The 18,251-nt window shown below is 34.0% G+C and overlaps 1 protein-coding gene across 3 annotated transcripts; it reads left to right on the top strand.

Moving 5' to 3' along the window:
• Window positions 1–3,551: 3,551 nt before the first annotated feature.
• Window positions 3,552–17,576, top strand: LOC112508751 (serine/threonine-protein kinase rio2). Of its 3 annotated transcripts, none has more exons than XM_025113490.1 (14): window positions 3,552–3,719; window positions 7,130–7,271; window positions 7,368–7,414; window positions 7,641–7,711; window positions 7,790–7,903; window positions 7,991–8,166; window positions 8,256–8,344; window positions 9,553–9,670; window positions 10,863–10,936; window positions 11,058–11,105; window positions 12,315–12,477; window positions 14,591–14,722; window positions 17,031–17,123; window positions 17,198–17,576. In XM_025113490.1, the coding sequence occupies exons 2-14, from the start codon at window positions 7,188–7,190 to the stop codon at window positions 17,399–17,401; spliced, it is 1,413 nt and encodes a 470-aa protein (XP_024969258.1). In that variant the 5' UTR covers window positions 3,552–3,719; window positions 7,130–7,187; the 3' UTR covers window positions 17,402–17,576. The 3 variants fall into 3 exon arrangements, with proteins under 3 accessions (XP_024969258.1, XP_024969257.1, XP_024969259.1); XM_025113489.1 differs by having other exon boundaries at window positions 3,573–3,719; window positions 7,112–7,271; XM_025113491.1 differs by lacking the exon at window positions 3,552–3,719 and having other exon boundaries at window positions 3,737–7,271.
• Window positions 17,577–18,251: the final 675 nt, after the last annotated feature.

Genomic DNA, 18,251 nt, shown 5'->3' with positions numbered 1-18,251 from the left:
TCATTTTCTCATTTGAAGTTTGGATTTTTAAAACCACTCGAAAATCATTCAAAAACTCAAAATCAGACATTTAAAAAAGAATCTAAGACATGAGACTACTAAGGTTCAATAGAGGACTGAAAAAAAGCTGAGCATATAAATAACTCGACATTTAGTTGAGTATTTTACCTCCGATTGTCGATAAACCGAGATTTTTGACTTCAAACTTCAACCTTCGATTACTCTCTCAAAACTTGACCAAATTCTGATTTTCTTGAACCAAAATGTTCCCTAACCGGTAACCTTCATTTATCTGAAGTTTGTTTTGTCTTAATAGTTAACAAATTGAGCTAATAGGAGCCTCCCAAAATCAACCATCATTTTCAAATTTGATTCTCAAATAGACTTGTACATTTAGCAAAACAAGTCCCTCAATAATGAGGAAGTTGACATCTGACCACACCATGAATTATCAAATAATGATATTTAGCTTCCTGATGTCAATACTTTGGCCAATATTACATTTTGTTGGTCCCAGCCGAATCTACAAGAGTTTATAGGTAACAGTTTTGTAGAAGGGGTGAATACAAACATAACAGCTTTCACTTTTAAAATCCTTTATCGATAAAGAAGATCAGTACTGAATTTTATAGATTGTTTGCGAAAATTATAAGATACATAACTTATCTAAACAATCAAAGAAACACACAAGTTACAGAAAGCAAGAAAGAAAAGACTTGCTAAAAGAAAATGTTAAGAAGTCTTGTGTTCTTCGCTGGTTAGAGTGGTTGAGGGAGATGGGGGAGTATCTTCTTGGGTAAAAAGATCTTAAAGGCAAGGAAGCTTGGCTTAGACTAAGATTGCTAACAAGGAGGAGCTTTTCAGCTGTTTATACCCATTGCATTAAATGCAAGTCATAAGGTACAAAGCACGTGGCAAGCTTCAAGAGGTGAACTTGTCCTTTGTTGCAGATATACAAGCTTTAGATGTAAGAGGTGAACTTGTTTGTCTCTATATTTAGCTTTATCTTCAATATCACTGAAGGTTTTGTGGTGTGAGTTTTGTCTTCTTGAAGGATATTTGTCTCTAAGAGAATTACAATACATCTTCAGTGATCACTATACAGACTCAGTGATGATCTCTAAAGATGAATAAGGAGATAGTACACTTTGTAAGATAAAAAGGATCATCATCAAATCCTTGAGAGGGAGGATCAACATACTTTTCATCTTTGATTTGACATTTTCTTTCATTTTTAGTTCAATTTGACATGAACTTCTTTACTCAATTCTCATTTTCATTAAATGGTATAATTGGGCCCCTTTCATGTTTTTCTTCACATTTTTGGTCCAATAAAATTAAAACCAACTTTGTTTTATTTCTATTTTTCCTTTTTAATATTTACTTTTTACCCCATTTTGGGATGTCACAAGTCTAGCAAGTGGTCATCAAGTCATGGTTTGAGAGCTTGTGGTTGTACTATTAGGTCGTATACTAGCTAGTAGTTTATGGTGGTACTCTATTGAGTCACATATAGAGCTAGGTCTTATGGTGGTGCTCATTAAAGCCCGGGAACTGGTGACTTCTATGGTGAAACTCATCTAGAGGTCGAATAGACTCTAGGGTCATGATAAGAATCTTGTCGTGGTACTCAATGAAGTCATACACAGGAATCCATGGCCCACGGTGAAACTCTAGAACATCGGTAAGCGGCTTACTTTTATGTTATCGTCCCATTAGATGGAATTAGGTCTCCTTCATCACCAAAATGTGTTGTTTTTGGTATTTTATTACCTATGCTTTCAGGATTTTGGATATATATCATTTATATTTTTGGTATTTTGGAGTATACATCTCGCGTACGTTTTGGGTAAGTTTGGATGTTGGTTATCAATCTAAACATATATTTGATTTGGAATGACGAGCTTTGGAAAGATGTTCATGTTATGACATGGTTTAAATAAAGGAGTCGTTATTGATAGGATTTTAACTATTTTATGTTTATATCATAAAACTGTTTTCACTCATTAGGCGTTAAGATTAACATTTTTCTTATCGACATGTACATCAGGTCTTAGTGGGATCTGAGTGGTGTTTGGAGCTTTGTAGAAGTTTTGGTAGGATGGCTTTGGAGGCGTCATCCGGTTTTTGAAGATAGCAGACTTGATGGTTTTAGTAAAATCTGACCTACTCTAATTCTATCAATGATTAGATTGTCCATTTAGAACTCTGATGCATGTCTTGTCTTCCTTCCTTTGTAAACTTTAAGCATTATTTCATTAAAGTTGGATTTTGGAAGTTTTAAATTGTATGTTATTTTATAAATTTAGGGGTGTTACATATATACATTAGTTGCATACTCTTACAATGCCGTGAGATGTATATTTTTTTTTATGTATACCGGAAATGAAAGTTTAATATAATTTTCCATTCAAAAGAAAAACCACAACCAAATTAAACAATAGATTTCTTAATTGGTTGATTCCTCTAAACTCAAATTTCACATACAAGTTCCAACAAAAACAAGGCTATCAATGTCAGACCTTGCATCCCATCCCATCCCATATGCATTGCATGCCGGTGATTTCACTTTACTTATAGGTGATGGTGACTATTAGTAAATGAATAAAAATAAGTTTCAAGATTGAAAGGACATATGGTTTTTTGAAAAACTTGAGGGTTTTAATAGTCTTTGAACAAATTTGCTTTTGGTTAGATTGATCATCGTGTAAAAAATGATATTCTACCACATAACATTGATGAACACCTTCAAGAAAACAATAAAAGAACTTGTCTTATAATTTATAAAAAAAATAATTAACTTTAAAAAAAATAAGCCTAAACATAATGTAACCGAACCTTGAAATTCCATGCAAATTGTAACCCCAATTAAGCCAAACATGTCCTTACAGAGTGTGGTTACATAAATCAGTCATTGGATTTATGATTTGATAGCTTTTAGTTTACATGTTTGATAGCTATACTTGGTGATTTGATAGATTATTTGTTTACAAGTTTGATAGCTTTTCGTTAACATGTTTAATAGCCATTCTTGGTGATTTGATAGCTTTTTAGTTTACATCTTTAATAGCATTTTGTTTACATGTTTGATAGTCATTCTTAGTGATTTGGTACATGGATGATAACCTTCTAATTGTAGCTTTACATTATACATTATTGTTTGATAGCTTTACATGATAAAATGATTGTTTTTTTTAGACATGGATGATAACCTTGTAACTGTAGTTGTTAAGGTGTTGAGGGCTTATCTCCACTTGCTCGAAGGGGTAAATTAGTCATTATAACTAGTTTTATCATGTCCTGTCATATCATGTCTTACCAAACGCTGGACAACTATTCCGCTTTGTCATATCATGTCCTGTCTGCATACCAATCGCACCCTAAAATAACTTTTTAATACATGTATTTAACCGTTTAAAGTAATCAAATAGATAAAGGAGCCCAAGTCTACTATTACCATGATACGATCCAACAATTAAGCCCAGCATTGGTGGCCCAAAGACCCACACTAGAACGTCTTATGTCTTTGCGTAGGATGATCTAAGGAAAATGTTAACGTACGCTGCCCTACCTGCACGATTGAACCGACTCTGGACTTGTTCTTGAACCCCAGTAACTCTTTCTCGACTTCGCCCTCTTGTAATTGAACTCCAAGTATCTGGCTCACGAAAGTCTCTCACTTCCTCCTGTGGCTCTCTTAGTCTTAAGCAACCCTTCTGGTAAATTTCTAAATTCTATTGACTGATGTTTTTGTCTTTCACTCTTTTGTAGATTAAAGATGTTTCTAATTTGTTTTGTTATTTGGATTGTTGTCTACTTGTCTTGTTGATTTTTGATAGTTAGATGATTAGTTCAATTTGCTAACGTGTTTCTCATTGGTATTTGCCATGTTTGGGGTTTGATTTGTAGCTCATTGTTTATAATATTACCAAGGTTGATGATGCCCTCCTACTGTTTCGATGAATAGCTTACAACATAAACTCTGTGATATTCTTGTTATCTTAATTAAAAGATTGAAAGATTGGTTACATAGTTTGGTTCTTGATCTAAAGAGTACTGATTTTACTTGTTTTCTATGCGTTTATGTGGCATTTACGTCTTAGGGATAGTATACAATTTATCAAGGTCGATATAGGAAGCCTACAAAAGAATGGAAGTAACATTGTTGCGTTGTAGTTAAGATATTGTTGAAGAATGAGTTTTCTTTGAACTAGTGAAAGGTAATTCACCTATGATTTGTTGTCCAATTTGTCATTAGAATTGTGTGGTATCATGATCATGTTCTTTCATGCTCGATGGCTTTTTACTCTTTTAAAACCTTTGATTTTAACATGAAATCTGGTTAGGGATTTAGAGTTAATGACAAATTAACCACACATCAACTTTTAGAACTGAGTGTTGTACATGTTTCTTAGAGCATTAGCTATTACTTAGTAGATCAAACAACGTTATTAACATAATCAACCATATTTCGTTCATAGCATGTTGACTAATTCTATTAGATGCATCATTCATAATCTATTAGTAATCACATTTTTTTAATTTCGTTTAATTAGTATATAAAATGTCAATTTGCATAAATCTCGTTGTTCTTCTAGCTAATGGGTTGTTTATCACAGTGATTTCATAAACACTAATTCCTATATCATGTTAAACATGTTTTCTAGATTTCTAGCTTATACATCAAGTTGTCTAATGGATTCCGAAAATATTTCTTAGATAATCTTTAATGTCCTCATGTGCATTAAAGTACAAGCTATATTTGCAGTCCCTTAAATCAACCATTTTTCCATGTATCTAGTAATTTGTTGCATATTTGTGTTAATCGAAAATGCAAGGCTGTAAGCGAACAGAACAAACACAAACGGAGGCTTGTTTGTGTTCGTTCGTTTAACTTAACCGAACAAACGAACAAATACAAATGGTAAACGAATGAAACTTTTTTGTTCATGTTCGTTCATTTAACTTAACCGAACAAACGAAAGAACACGAATGGTAGGCAAATGAAGTTTTTTGTGTTCTAGTTCGTTCGTTAATAAAATGTGTTTGTTAGTGTTCGTTCATTAAGATGTTAAATGAATGGAATTTTTTGTGTTCGTATTCGTTCATTAAGAAAATGTGTTTGTTTGTGTTCGTTCGCTATGATGCTAAACGAACATAAATGAACAAACTTAAACAAACATAAGTGAACATAAACAAATAGGCACAAATGAACTAAAAACAACCACCATTGCTTATCATTTCGTTCTTCTAAGATAACAATATAACATTACAAAATGTAAAACCGAGTAAAAATTTAGGGGGAACAAAAAAGGAGTTCTGAAAAACTTAATTTAATTATTCACTTTACATATTAATGTCATACTATATAAATATATTTATATATAATGAACATAAACTAACGAACATAAACGAACAAAAATGAATGAAAGTTTACAAACGTAAATTAACGAACAAGGCCATTGTTCATGTTCATTCATAAAACTAAACGAACAAAAAAGTGTGTTCATGTTCGCTCGTTTATTAAATAAATAAACAGAAACGAACTTCCTGCTGAACGGTTCACGAACAGTTTGCTAAACGTTCGGTTCGTTTACAGCCCTGATGTTGACATTTGAAAAATGACCTATAAGTGGCCCATGGTGACTGTTGACTAGTGTGGTTTCTTTCATTTGAAAACTTACGATTCACCGGTAAATCCTTGGTCCCTTAGAAATATTGTGTTTTGTCTATTTTTTAGGTTAGGGACATGGTTTAGATTTTTCCCTAGGGCATGAAAAACCTCAGGACCGGCCTTGGTCAGCAGCCATTAACAATTACGAAGGAGCTTCGAATTTCTTTGTGGTTTCTATTTCTAACATCATAACAAGCAAACCTTAACAACTTTTAGAAGATATAAAGAAGTAAATCAACTCTATTAAAACAGTTGTCATTATTGAAGCCTCAAGGTTTGGTTTCATTCGTTTTTCTCGAAATTATTTATTAGATATCAACTTCTACTGCATATATCATTGATATATTTATATTGTTTTAATGACTTGATTGAGGATCAAAGTAGCCCAACATGTTCTTGAACCTACTATGGCATTATTGTCGCAGTAGACGGCGTTTTGGAGGTCGTTGGCTATGGTCAGGCGACCGTCGTCACTTCTAATCTCATCATTTGACTCACAACATTAAGCAATAATATATACCAAATGGAAGATTAGTTTTAAATTTCTTACCTGTGTATTGTTTTTCCTTTAAATGGTATAGAGTACAGAAAATAGACTACGGGGTTCTGTGCAATCGAGGAAAACACATTTAGTTGAAACATAAATTAGGATGCTAAGATTCAATGGACTGTTGCCGATACAGTTTTGTGCAATCAAGAAAAAAGAATTCATGGCCCTTAGAAAGCTTGTTACATAACAAATTAATTGTTTAGTAAGTTGATTGACGGAAATCATGTTTGTATGAAAAAGGGAACATCTAACATGGGATGAAGCAAAATCAAGAGATATATTTGCTGAATTGGTGCCATTAGTTCTAACTATTTTAAGAGGGTATTTATAGGTTGCTTTTAGAGGAGACAATATATCATTATTCTTCATCATGAGTTGATGGTTCCGGTTTGCTGGACATGTAGTGAAGTGGGTGGTTGATTTATCCGACTAAGTTGCATTCTATACGTACCCAAGGAGTTTGTGTAGATTCCTTAAGATCTTATTAAAACATGAGAACCTTGAGGACGATTTGGATGAGTTATACTTGTCAAGACCTTAACCTGCACTTGTTTAATTGTAAGCATGGTTCTGAACAGAACATAAAATCAAGGAGATGGAAGAGAACAATTTTTTTAAAGAGAGAATATTACGTCGAACTCTTAGATATGATAAAAATTCATAGACAGACATGATAGAATATCCTTGAACTCGTCAAAATTTACATATGTGACTATCTCACTAAAGAAGTATTTACCATTTCCATAGAGTTTTCCAAACTAACCTGTTAACATTACATCTTTAACTCTTTCATATGAACCATTGTTGCTGCAAGGAATGAAGCGTCATCCTAATTAATAGGCTTACTTTAACAAGAAATCATTAACCTAATTTAAATTCTTAACAAGGATTTTTCGAGTGATCAGTTTATACCAGCAACATTATAGCATATAGCATAGAGAAGAAAGTGCAAAAAGAGGAGTAATGAAGCTTGATGTGAATGTTTTGCGGTACCTCTCCAAAGATGATTTCAGGGTTCTCACTGCCGTTGAGATGGGAATGCGCAATGTAAGTCAATTCTAAATTGCTATCTGGTATCACTTAAGATTTTTTCCTGCATTTTGGCAAATTGTCATCTAAAAACATGTCTTATTCTCTTCTCAGCATGAAATTGTACCTGCAGAGCTCATTGACCGCATTGCGTCACTCAGGTAGTGGTGGTTCACCTTTGCTGCTACAGTTCGTTGCTATTACTTCCAATAATTTTTATTTTGGTGCCCATTTGCATACACACATACACATCTTGGTGTTATTAATCACTACCATCATCTATAGTTTTTTGCAAGTGTTTGCCTTCTGCATTTGTTTCTAACAGTCAACTAGTTTGTGTTACATGCAATAGTCATAAGTAATATTTGTTTTCTGGGTTGTATATAGACATGGAGGGACTTATAAGGTGTTGAAGAATTTGCTCAAGCACAAGTTGTTGCATCATGACTCTTCAAAGTGTGAGTAGTGTGCCTGTACTAATTCAGGACACCGTTGCTAGGGCTTGCATCTGATGGGCTTGTTTTATTTTTCTGTAGATGATGGGTTCCGACTCACCTATCTTGGTTATGATTTTCTTGCTATAAAGACTATGGTGAACAGAGGTGTTTTTTCATCAGTGGGACGCCAAATTGGCGTGGGGAAAGAGTCTGGTAATGCCAATCTCTTTTAATTTGACACACTTATTTACCTCTCATTAATTGGGAGCATTTAAGACACTAACATGTCCTGTATTCAAGATATTTTTGAGGTTGCAAATGAAGATGGTACGGTTATGGCTATGAAACTACACAGGCTAGGTAGGACCTCTTTCAGAGCTGTCAAGTCTAAGCGTGACTACTTAAAGCACCGCAGTAGCTTCAATTGGCTGTATCTGTCTCGCCTTGCTGCTCTCAAAGAATTTGCTTTCATGAAGGTATCATTTCAAATTGTCAATCTTGATTGTTTAGTATTGAGTAATGCTCTTGTTAGCAGTTATCGATTTCTAAATTTTCTGTTGATTAGGCTTTACAAGAACATGGTTTTCCTGTCCCAAATGCTGTCGATTGCAATCGCCATTGTGTGATTATGTCGCTTGTACAAGGCTATCCGCTGTAAGTCAAAGTACATGCCTTTGGTTATTGCTACTTACTATTTTGTTGAAGTCATTGTGTGGTTGATATCTTTTGCAGGAAGTCCTCATTACCTATATAGGTATATAAGATAGATTAATCTTGTATTGAACCTTCATTTTATAACACTGTGAAAAAGAAAGTAATGCTATACATACTTATTTTGCTAGATTCTTCTCTTTGTTTTTTTTTTGTGGGCAGTAAGTGTCCTTAAAAGGTATTCTTTTCCAAAAAGTTCAAAATTGAAGTACATGCATCAATGGAGATAGCCAAGTTATTACAATCTAAATACTAGTTGGATCTGAGCTGACCAAAATCTGTATTTCTACAATGACCGAAACCTTATAAAGAGAAATGTTATCATTGCCAATCGCCATGGGACCTAGGATTGAAAACAGGGAAGGGAATGCATCCCGCTCCCCAACTCTGCTCCCCGTTTATGTCATCTGTTTCTGTGTCATCTAATCGCTGACGGGTTAGGGGGATGGATTCCCCGCCGGGTACCTGTTATATAAAAATAATTTTGAATATAATATACATATCGAAAATATAATATATGTATATATATATACATATATTAAAATTAGAATCTATGTATATATATATCAAAAATAGAATATGTATATATATATATATATATCGGGGGTGGGTTTAGGGGCAGAAGTACCATTCCCTGTCCCATCCCTAACACACTTCGGGTATAAAAATCAATCTGTCCCCGCCCTGTTACCCCTGCCAAGATGGGGAAGCCTTGCCCCATGGATACCTGCCCCAGTAGGTTAAATTTCCATCTTTAGTGAGACTGGTACAGTGGGGGACCAGAGGGTGGCATTTTACCCTTTTTGCAGAAAGATGTTTGATATATAAAACAATACTCTTTATTCGACACCAATTCTATACTATGCCTCTAAACCATTCAAAGTTATTCAATTTTATCAAATAGCATCTACATCTTGTTAATAAATGTGAGTTCATTAGAGGAGTTGTTTAATGAAGCATGATATGACCTGGATTTTTCATATGTGCCGTTTTAACACTCTAGACTAGTTTTCATTTGCTTCATTTTGGTTTTATGTTGCTATTTGGACAGTTTTATTTATCATTCATGTTTGTCGCGATAACTGTATAAAAGTAGGGAAGGTTTGCTTTAAGGAACTACGTTCTGCATTTGAAGATCATATTTGGTGCAGTGTGCAGGTGAAGCAATTGCAAAGTACTGATATTGTCTTTGAGAAGATCATAGGCATTATTGTCCGTCTGGCTGAGCATGGCCTTATTCACTGTGACTTCAATGAATTTAACATTATGGTATGCTTATGAAATATTTCACTTCAACCTATTTTTGGTGTCGTCTTTTTACGCCGTATGTGATTTCTGATTTTGAAATTCGTCATTAGAAAACTTCTTATTCTTTCGAGACACTCTTATCATTATCATCAGAGTGAAGTACATGAAACTGTCCTTCATTTAGCCAGATTAGTCATTCTTTCACTTGTTAAGTTATTCTGCATTGCTAATTTCTTTACTGAAAGTTTATCAGAAAGTTGGTCCCGCTGGGTGCGACCATTGCTATTACTCCATTAAAACATGTTATGTGCTTATCACATGCTGCCACATAAGCCTAATTTGGGTATTTAAGACAATTATTCTTATCAATAAAAAAGTTCTACTCATCTCATTACCCCATGTCCATGATACACAACCTTCTTTCGAAAATTTTGAACATCCCAATCCTCGAATAATCCTTTTTTATGCAAATATAGAACAAGCCTTGAAAACGAAGATTTTTGTTTCCATGCAACATGTATGACATCCATGGTGGCGGTCGTAATGCAACAGTAGTTTTGTCTTGAAGGGGATGAGGTGGATTTGAGATGCCTTGTTTTGTTTTAAAGATGAATTTTGGTTTCTTAAATCTGAAGTTTTTAAATTAACGTGCTTTGTGTTTTGAAGAAAAAGATTGAAAATTCTTAAATGGACATAGTTTTGATATTTTGTTCTGTTTTAAATTCATGATGGAGTGGGTTTTTTTATATTTAATTTTTTTATCTTCACTTAACGAGGAAAGGTGGTGGGATGAAGGGAGGTGTATAGAGATGATGAAAGAGCGAGAAGAGTTAAGAGAGAAGGGGGAATGAGAGAGGGAGGAGACAGAATTATTTATCTATTTTCTCTTTAGTTTTATCTACTTTTGAAGTAGCTGAAATGCCTTCCAAGGGCATGCCTTTCATTTTGCTTTTTCTCGACAAGTATACAACATTAACAGTGAGAGAGACTAGAGCATAACAGAATTTGATCAAATGGAGGAGCAATGCAAAATGAGATTATGAGTGTACTAATCCACAAGTCAAGATCTCAAGGACAACTTGTTTAACTCACTCTTACTGTTATTGTCACCATTACTATTCAGCTTATTTTAACTGTGGATATTTTTTGCAAGATGGCATTCCACTGAATTTCACAAGCTTAAAGCGACTTATCAATCCTATTTTTGTTGCAGATAGATGATGATGAGAAAATTACAATCATCGATTTTCCGCAAATGGTCTCTGTATCTCATCGAAATGCAGAAATGTATGTTTAGAACTTATAAGATGGTTTTAGCTGACATTCATCATAAGTACTTCCCCACTGACTATGGCCTCATATTATTTCATTCAAAATAACTTCAATTTGATTTAATATATGATTTTAGGTACTTTGATCGTGATGTTGAATGCATTATCAAGTTTTTCAGCAAGAGGTTTGTACTTGACGTCCAGAGCCCTGAATCTATACTATATTATAAAGCATTTGACAAAAATTCTTAAAAACATTTTTTTATGCATAAAGTACTGTTTATTGAAGCATATTACTTAAAATTTAAGATTACAAGTACATTGTGCATAAGTACAACTTATTAAAGCTCTATGTTTGAATTCGTGTAACTAACTGCTGATAAACATAATCAAATAGAGGATAAACATCTCATTTTAAAATATAAAAAATATAAAATATAATTAGGATAATTATTGAGTTCTAACTGAATACTTAATTATTATGTTTACAAAAAAATATTATTAAACCTAAATTAAGTTACTTCGTTACGTTAAATTAAATTATAATAAAAATTTTGAATTAAAAAAAATACACAAACAAGAACTTTTAAATAGTTAATTTGATACTAATATTGATATATTTTTTACAAATTTTATATGATATTTTCAAATTTATACTTTATTCGAAAATAAAAACATTATCGTTTTCTCAAAACACATAAAATCGTATTATTCGACATAGATAAAAAAATAAAACGAAACATTGAAATCAAAATGTGTCTCGATGCATTGCATGAGTACCCTTCTAGTAAATTCTAATTTTTTATATATACCATTATACAACTGTCCAGCTGAAATGCTTAGTTTCTTTTGTGTATTTTTAGGAAATTCATTCCATCTAAGGTTAGGAAAATATGCTATTGGACTAGTTAATTGTTTACTATGATTTTTGATTGTTGTATGGAATTCTAGTTTTGCTAGGAGGCATAAGTAAACTAATATACAGGTCTTCAAATTACTCCATCCATTCAATTGAGATTATACAATTTCGACTAAGGATTACATTCCAAATCTCTATCTAATGTTCCTGGTTTAATTTGAATACCTATATTAGTATATTTTGTGAAACCCATTGCTTTAACTGCTCTCTTCAAGTTCAATATTTAAGTGGCCAATGGCCTGAAACATTTATAACATCGTCAATTGCCAAGTAATTGTATCTCCAACACAGCATATCAAGGAAATACTCTGTTGAACTACATTTGACCTGTTGTTTACATGATTGCATCTGTTCATCAGCGTTCTTTTGTACGATTTTATGACAGAAGTGATAGAACTGGTCGCCTAATGTTGATTATTTTGGGACTTTGTTCTGTCTGGTTGTTTCTATTAATTAAATAGCATTTTTGGTCCAGGTTCAACCTCTCTTTTGAAGCGAATGCTGATGATTCAGATTCAGATGCAGACTCGGATGCTGTAAAGCCTCGCTTTTCTTCAATAAAGAAAGCTTCTGGTTTCCTTGACAAGGAACTTTCTGCGAGTGGTTTTAGCAGGAAGGAACAAGATGATATCGAAAAGGTATGATGCATGCAGGTTCTGAAATTACTAATTCATGAAGTTTAATCCACCGACCAGTATGTTTCCAAAAGAAAAAATTCTATTTGAAATTTAATTGGTTGTTTCATAATATCCTATTAAATCAGGGTTCCACATGCATATTTGTCAAGTCAGCTGACGTGCTTTGTATTTCCAGTTTTTGGCTCATTAATTACATTACTTTAAAGATGAAGTAGGCAGAAAAAATAACAACGATTGAAAGCCTGTCATTGCCAGCAGATGAGAAAAACCATTAGAACTAATCTATTTCCTGTTTGGATAGTAACTTTCCACTTGCCATCTTACCTCTCTGTGTTGCTTTTTCAAGTCTCACATTGTCACTCTTTTAGTATCACAACAGGAGCTGTCAGTTTTTCTCCTTGACATTCTCTTATGGTTCTTGTGCTTGTTGCACTCAGTGTGACATATGCCCCTACCCTTTCACTCCTTTCTCTTTCTCGATCAACTTGTTTTACGTCATGTTCAACTCTTCTTTCCCAGATCTTCATCTGATTGATTTCTTGCATTTTTAGCTTCCATTTTATGTACTCTATACTTTTCTATGCTCTCTACACCTTGACAATCATGTAGTAGTATTTCTATGCTCCATACACTTTGATGATGACTTTCTGATTCTTTGTAAGTCTATCAAGTTTCTTCAGTTTGATGTCTAATTCCTCTACTTTATTTGAAAACCTCCTTTGGTTGATGTGACCTAACAATTTCATCTTGTTTTACACCCTCCTAGCTTCTGCATCAACATCTCGTGGCCCTTCTTATGATTCCTCTTCAAAGCTTCTACCACCTAGTTTTTGGCTAACACCCCTTCTCTATCTTACACCATAGTTCATGCCTATGACATGTAACAATTCTCTAGGTGTGACCTTACAAATTATGATTGTTGTTTATTCCATTTCTTCAGCATGGAGAAAGTAGATCTGACTAATTTTTTGATCACTGATAAAGGTTAGCAGGTCAAAACAACAAATCATAATCTATTGCAAGATTTAGATGTTCTTAATGCCTCACTGTAAACTTCTACGAATACTTTCAAGATATCATCTTTGAGGGGCATATGCACCATTAACATTCATTACTATCTTCTGTGCAACTTGTTTTGCTAATATGGTTCTATACTCGTATCTTTTTTCTTTCAAATACATCAATTTTCTTTAATCTGTTATAATACCTACTCTGTTCCCAAGTCTTTCTTTGCTTTGATAACATAACCTACAGCCAGGCTTTGTATTTCCTTGGATATTTCACCCGCCCACTTAGAATCTTGAATGCATGGCACATTTGTGCTCTTTCTACGAGTATATCAATTAGTTTCTCACATCCCTGCTATATTTCATAGACTAGCTAGATACTGCGTTGGTCTTAACTTTATTGCTCCTACACTCGCCCATTGAAGTGTGAAGACCCTTGCTTTTATCTTACCTCTATGCTAGTAAATGTGATGTGTAGCTAAAAGGAATGATGACCCAAGCTATGCATATTTTTCCCAACACCCAATTGGTATTCTTACTACATACCCTCTACTCAATGAAGATAGTATTTAATCACAAAATGTAATATTCATTATATTTTTCATTAGCGTGTTCTTTACAATTTGTTCATATGTAATGCTTGTTAGATTTATCCTTGGTTTTTATGATTTAACTTGGACCCAACATATTTTATGCTTCTTTTAATACCATGTTTATTTGCTTGATTAATAGAGTGAATTAAACATTATTTTTGACATCACTTGCTTGTAAGGGTATGTGAAATAGAATATGTTCTCGAGTTCAGTCTACACACCTTAACTGTACAAGTCAAAGACAACTATTTATGAAACCGGTCAATTATAGGTGTGCCCTCCTGGAGAGTGTCAACTAATTCCATGATAAGCTGCCAGGCTCAATCTATCATGTACTAAATTTGTTTTGGTTCTTTTCTATCAAACATGTATCTGGAGGATGGTTTTTAAATTTATATACCAAGTTATTCATTAACTTTTGCTTGACGAAACAATTTTATCCTTGTGATCTTCTTACAGGCTTGTACGCTAATTCTTATGTTTGTCTAAGGCTTCATTTTTGATATATTGTAGTTCAATGAAGGAGGTCTTGAGAAGATTCCTGGTTCTGATGATGAGGAAATTGAAGAAGATGAAGGACACAACTCTTCTACAATAAATGCATCAGACATCCAAAATTTTGATTCTTTATGCTCATTGACCAAGGTATGTTCCCTGGATCAAAAACTACCTTGTCTTTTATTTATGTTTCTTTTCAGCATTTGGAAGTCATCTGTGTTTCCTCCTTACTACAATTTTCCAAGAATCTTAAGCATCAGATATTTTCCTATCTAATCAGATCTATTTGAAATCATGGAATCTGTTGGCAGCATTTACCCATCTTCACTACTGTCAAACTCTTTTTTGGTGCTTTGTCCGTATCAATTTGTGAACTGTGAATCTCACTTAAGTAATATTATACAGAGAATGATTAGATTGATCAGATAATACATATAAATCCTCATATGTATGAATTATATATATATATTAACATATAATTATGCAAGTGTGTTAGATATATGTACACTGCCATACAGCAGATTCATATGATGCACTGGGAAGTCTGCCCCTGCTCCATATATCATATATTAGCAACTTAGTGTGTCAGTGTCACATGCCAATACCTGGGGCATGAAACAACACATCACTTTCTTGGTCAACCAGAGATCATTGCACAATTTCACACTTGTTTCAACCTCACCACCACTCAAAAGGGCCATCTTTGCAACTGAGATTCATTTGGGCACTTTTGAATAAGTCTATAGAAGCATGGATGTTAATCAAATTGTGCCTGGAGATATCCTCGTTCATATTGATTAGCAAATCTAATATCTGAATTAAAATTGGATGGCTATTAAAAGTCAGTATCTAAATTTAAAGCTTGAATACTTGCATATGGATTCAAATTTCAGTTGGGGTATTTGGTTATGAATCCAAAATTAAAATAATAATCGTTGGCATGTGGCTGGCAGACATGGTTAAAGTTACCTATCTTATTCCAGGGCATTTGCATGTAGTTTCCAAAACTCCACCCTTTACATGACATGGCATTCCATTATAATGTCAACTAGCTCTCCTATGGAGGGAACAAAAGCATTAAGCTTCAAGTAACACTTTTGTCAACGAACGCAAACTCCTCTCCAATTGCCCCCAAAGAAACTCATGACAAGTAATAGCTGATGCGAAATTATGGACCTCTGATGAGCTGCAAGCGAAAAGGAGACACCATATAATGATGGTGTTAATATGTTATGATTTATGCTGTTATATCGGTCAGAATACGAAATATCGGTCAGGACCGATATTCGATATATCGGTTATATCGGTGATATATCGGAAATAGCGGTTAACATAATATTTCTTAGAATTATATATATAATATGCATTAATTAGAGTTTAGAAATATAGTTTCAAAATTAAAACATCACATCATCTAAAGTGTTCAAAAACAAGCTAATCGCAAGTTGCTGTCGCTGGGCAGTGGCTTGGCTATGTTGTATCGATTACAAGAAAAACAGAGGAGATCGAGAAAAGAGACCGAGAGAGAAAAGAGAGAGACCGAGAGAGAAAAGAGAGACGACGTGAGAAGAAGTCGTAGACAGTAGACTGTTGAGAAAGTCTTAGATTCAGACCTAATTTACTAAGCAGCCCAAAAAATAAGGCCCATGGAATTAAAAAAAACCCAAATTTTAACCCTTGTAAAAATCGGAATATCGGACCGATTTTATCACTAAAATATCGCTAAAATATCGCTAAATATCGCTAAATATCGCCGATAATATCGTTCCCGATATTTTGACCGATATTTCATGTCTGATGTTTTTCCTACGAGCGATATCCGATATATCGGCGATATATCGCGATTTTGACAGCATAGGTTATGAATGGTTTATTATGATGCAGGATTGCATAACGTAGACAAGTAGATAAACCAAATTGAGTTGTTTGATTTGATGATAAGAAGGAAGGAGAGATGTAGTTATCATCAAGACCTTTTGATTGGCTAACATTTTCTGAAAAATTAAAAAGAAATTACTTAAATTTCAGTCACAGCCGGCTCAGAAAATTCTAGTCGCAGTTGAAACTAAGTGATTCTGGGAAGTTCCTGCATGATCCATGAATAAGAGCTAAGCCCATTAACAGTGTGGGATGGAGAACTTGGAGTACATAGTAATTCTAATCAACATCTGTCGTTTTTAATTATGCATTCTGCAGATCATTGATTCAAGCTCTGATGTGCTTCAGGGGCTATGTTAAATTGTTTTAAATTGTATGTGCAAAATAAACAAGTAAAATTGGTTAAAAGGACTGGTGATTAACCAAACAGTTTATTGGATTGTTCATATAGAACTTCTAAGAATCCTGTTAGGAAGTTCTTGATATCATTGCTTGCATATGATTATACATACAACACTTTGACTAATGCTCGGTGGCAATTTATAATGACAAGTTTTCTGTTTGTTACGTTATCAAGGATGATGACCAACCAATGGGTTGCGGGATGAATGGCGAAGTAGAAGAGGATCAACAAAACTCTGAAGAGAAGCATCATGATACAAGCGATCCGGTATTTCTCTAGCTTTCTTAATGTCCAACCCTTTTATTATCAAGTGTGAAACTGTCTTATATTTTTTTTTCTAGGTGGAAGATAATGAAAATGAGGAGGAAGATGATGATGATGACAATCCTGAACTGGTGGAGCGGCTAGCAAAGCAGCGAAAACGTGCGATTCAAGCAGCACGTGCAGGAAGGAAGAGCAATGGTTCAAGAAATGCTTATAAAGATAAGGGTGGTAGATCTTCTCATAATTCCAAGATCCAGAAGCAAATGACCAGTAATTGGTGATGAATATATATATAATTAGAGGCCAGTAAAAGGCTAAGTTACAAACCTCGTAAGGTTATCTTTGACATTTTCTTCAAGTCTTGCTTCAAATGTTATCTTGTCTCATTGAGAAAAGACAACAATTGAAGAACCATGTGTCACTTATTCTACCATTAAACCTCACATCATTGAACCATGGTCGCCCCTGATGAAACACAAGTAACTGCTTGCCATTTTAGCCTCAGCAAGAGCTGAACAGCATCTGAAAAACTTCAGACAACAGCCACTGATCTGGATTCCTCAGTAACTGAAACATATAGATATAGACAACTGCACCTTGTACATCTGAAGCATCCAACACCACTGTTGCCATCTTTGCAGCTGAATCAAACAAAAATTGATGAGGGCTCTTTTGTATCCTTAACCGCAAACAGCAGCAGCAGACGTCTTTGAAGAACAAACAAACATCTGACAACTTACAATGTTCCTGGGGCCATTTAATCAGCTTCTTTAGACCATAACAGCTACCACCAAACTTGAGCATCAAGATCACATCTTAAAGAACTGAAACTTCCAAAATATAAATAACCTTGCACAAACAAGTGTTGGACATTGCATTAAATTAATTGACGACTAATTTTATGTATGAAAATGAATTAACTTTCAAAGTTAAGATAAATACAATGACCTGATATAATATAAGAAGGCTAAAAATAGCTTTAGTACCTGACAAGTGTTATACTTATACGGTGTAGGATGGTAACATAATGTTGTACTAGGATTTACGACGTTTAATATAAATGATATGTATAGATAGTATGCCGACCTATATGTACTCTTGGGAGGCCGTTTGAGACGATAGTTGGGTATC

The sequence above is a fragment of the Cynara cardunculus genome (assembly GCF_001531365.2).
Source record: "Cynara cardunculus var. scolymus isolate 2C chromosome LG 3, CcrdV1, whole genome shotgun sequence".
In the NCBI taxonomy this organism is placed as follows: domain Eukaryota; kingdom Viridiplantae; phylum Streptophyta; class Magnoliopsida; order Asterales; family Asteraceae; genus Cynara; species Cynara cardunculus.
This window is presented reverse-complemented; position numbering and strand designations above follow the sequence as displayed.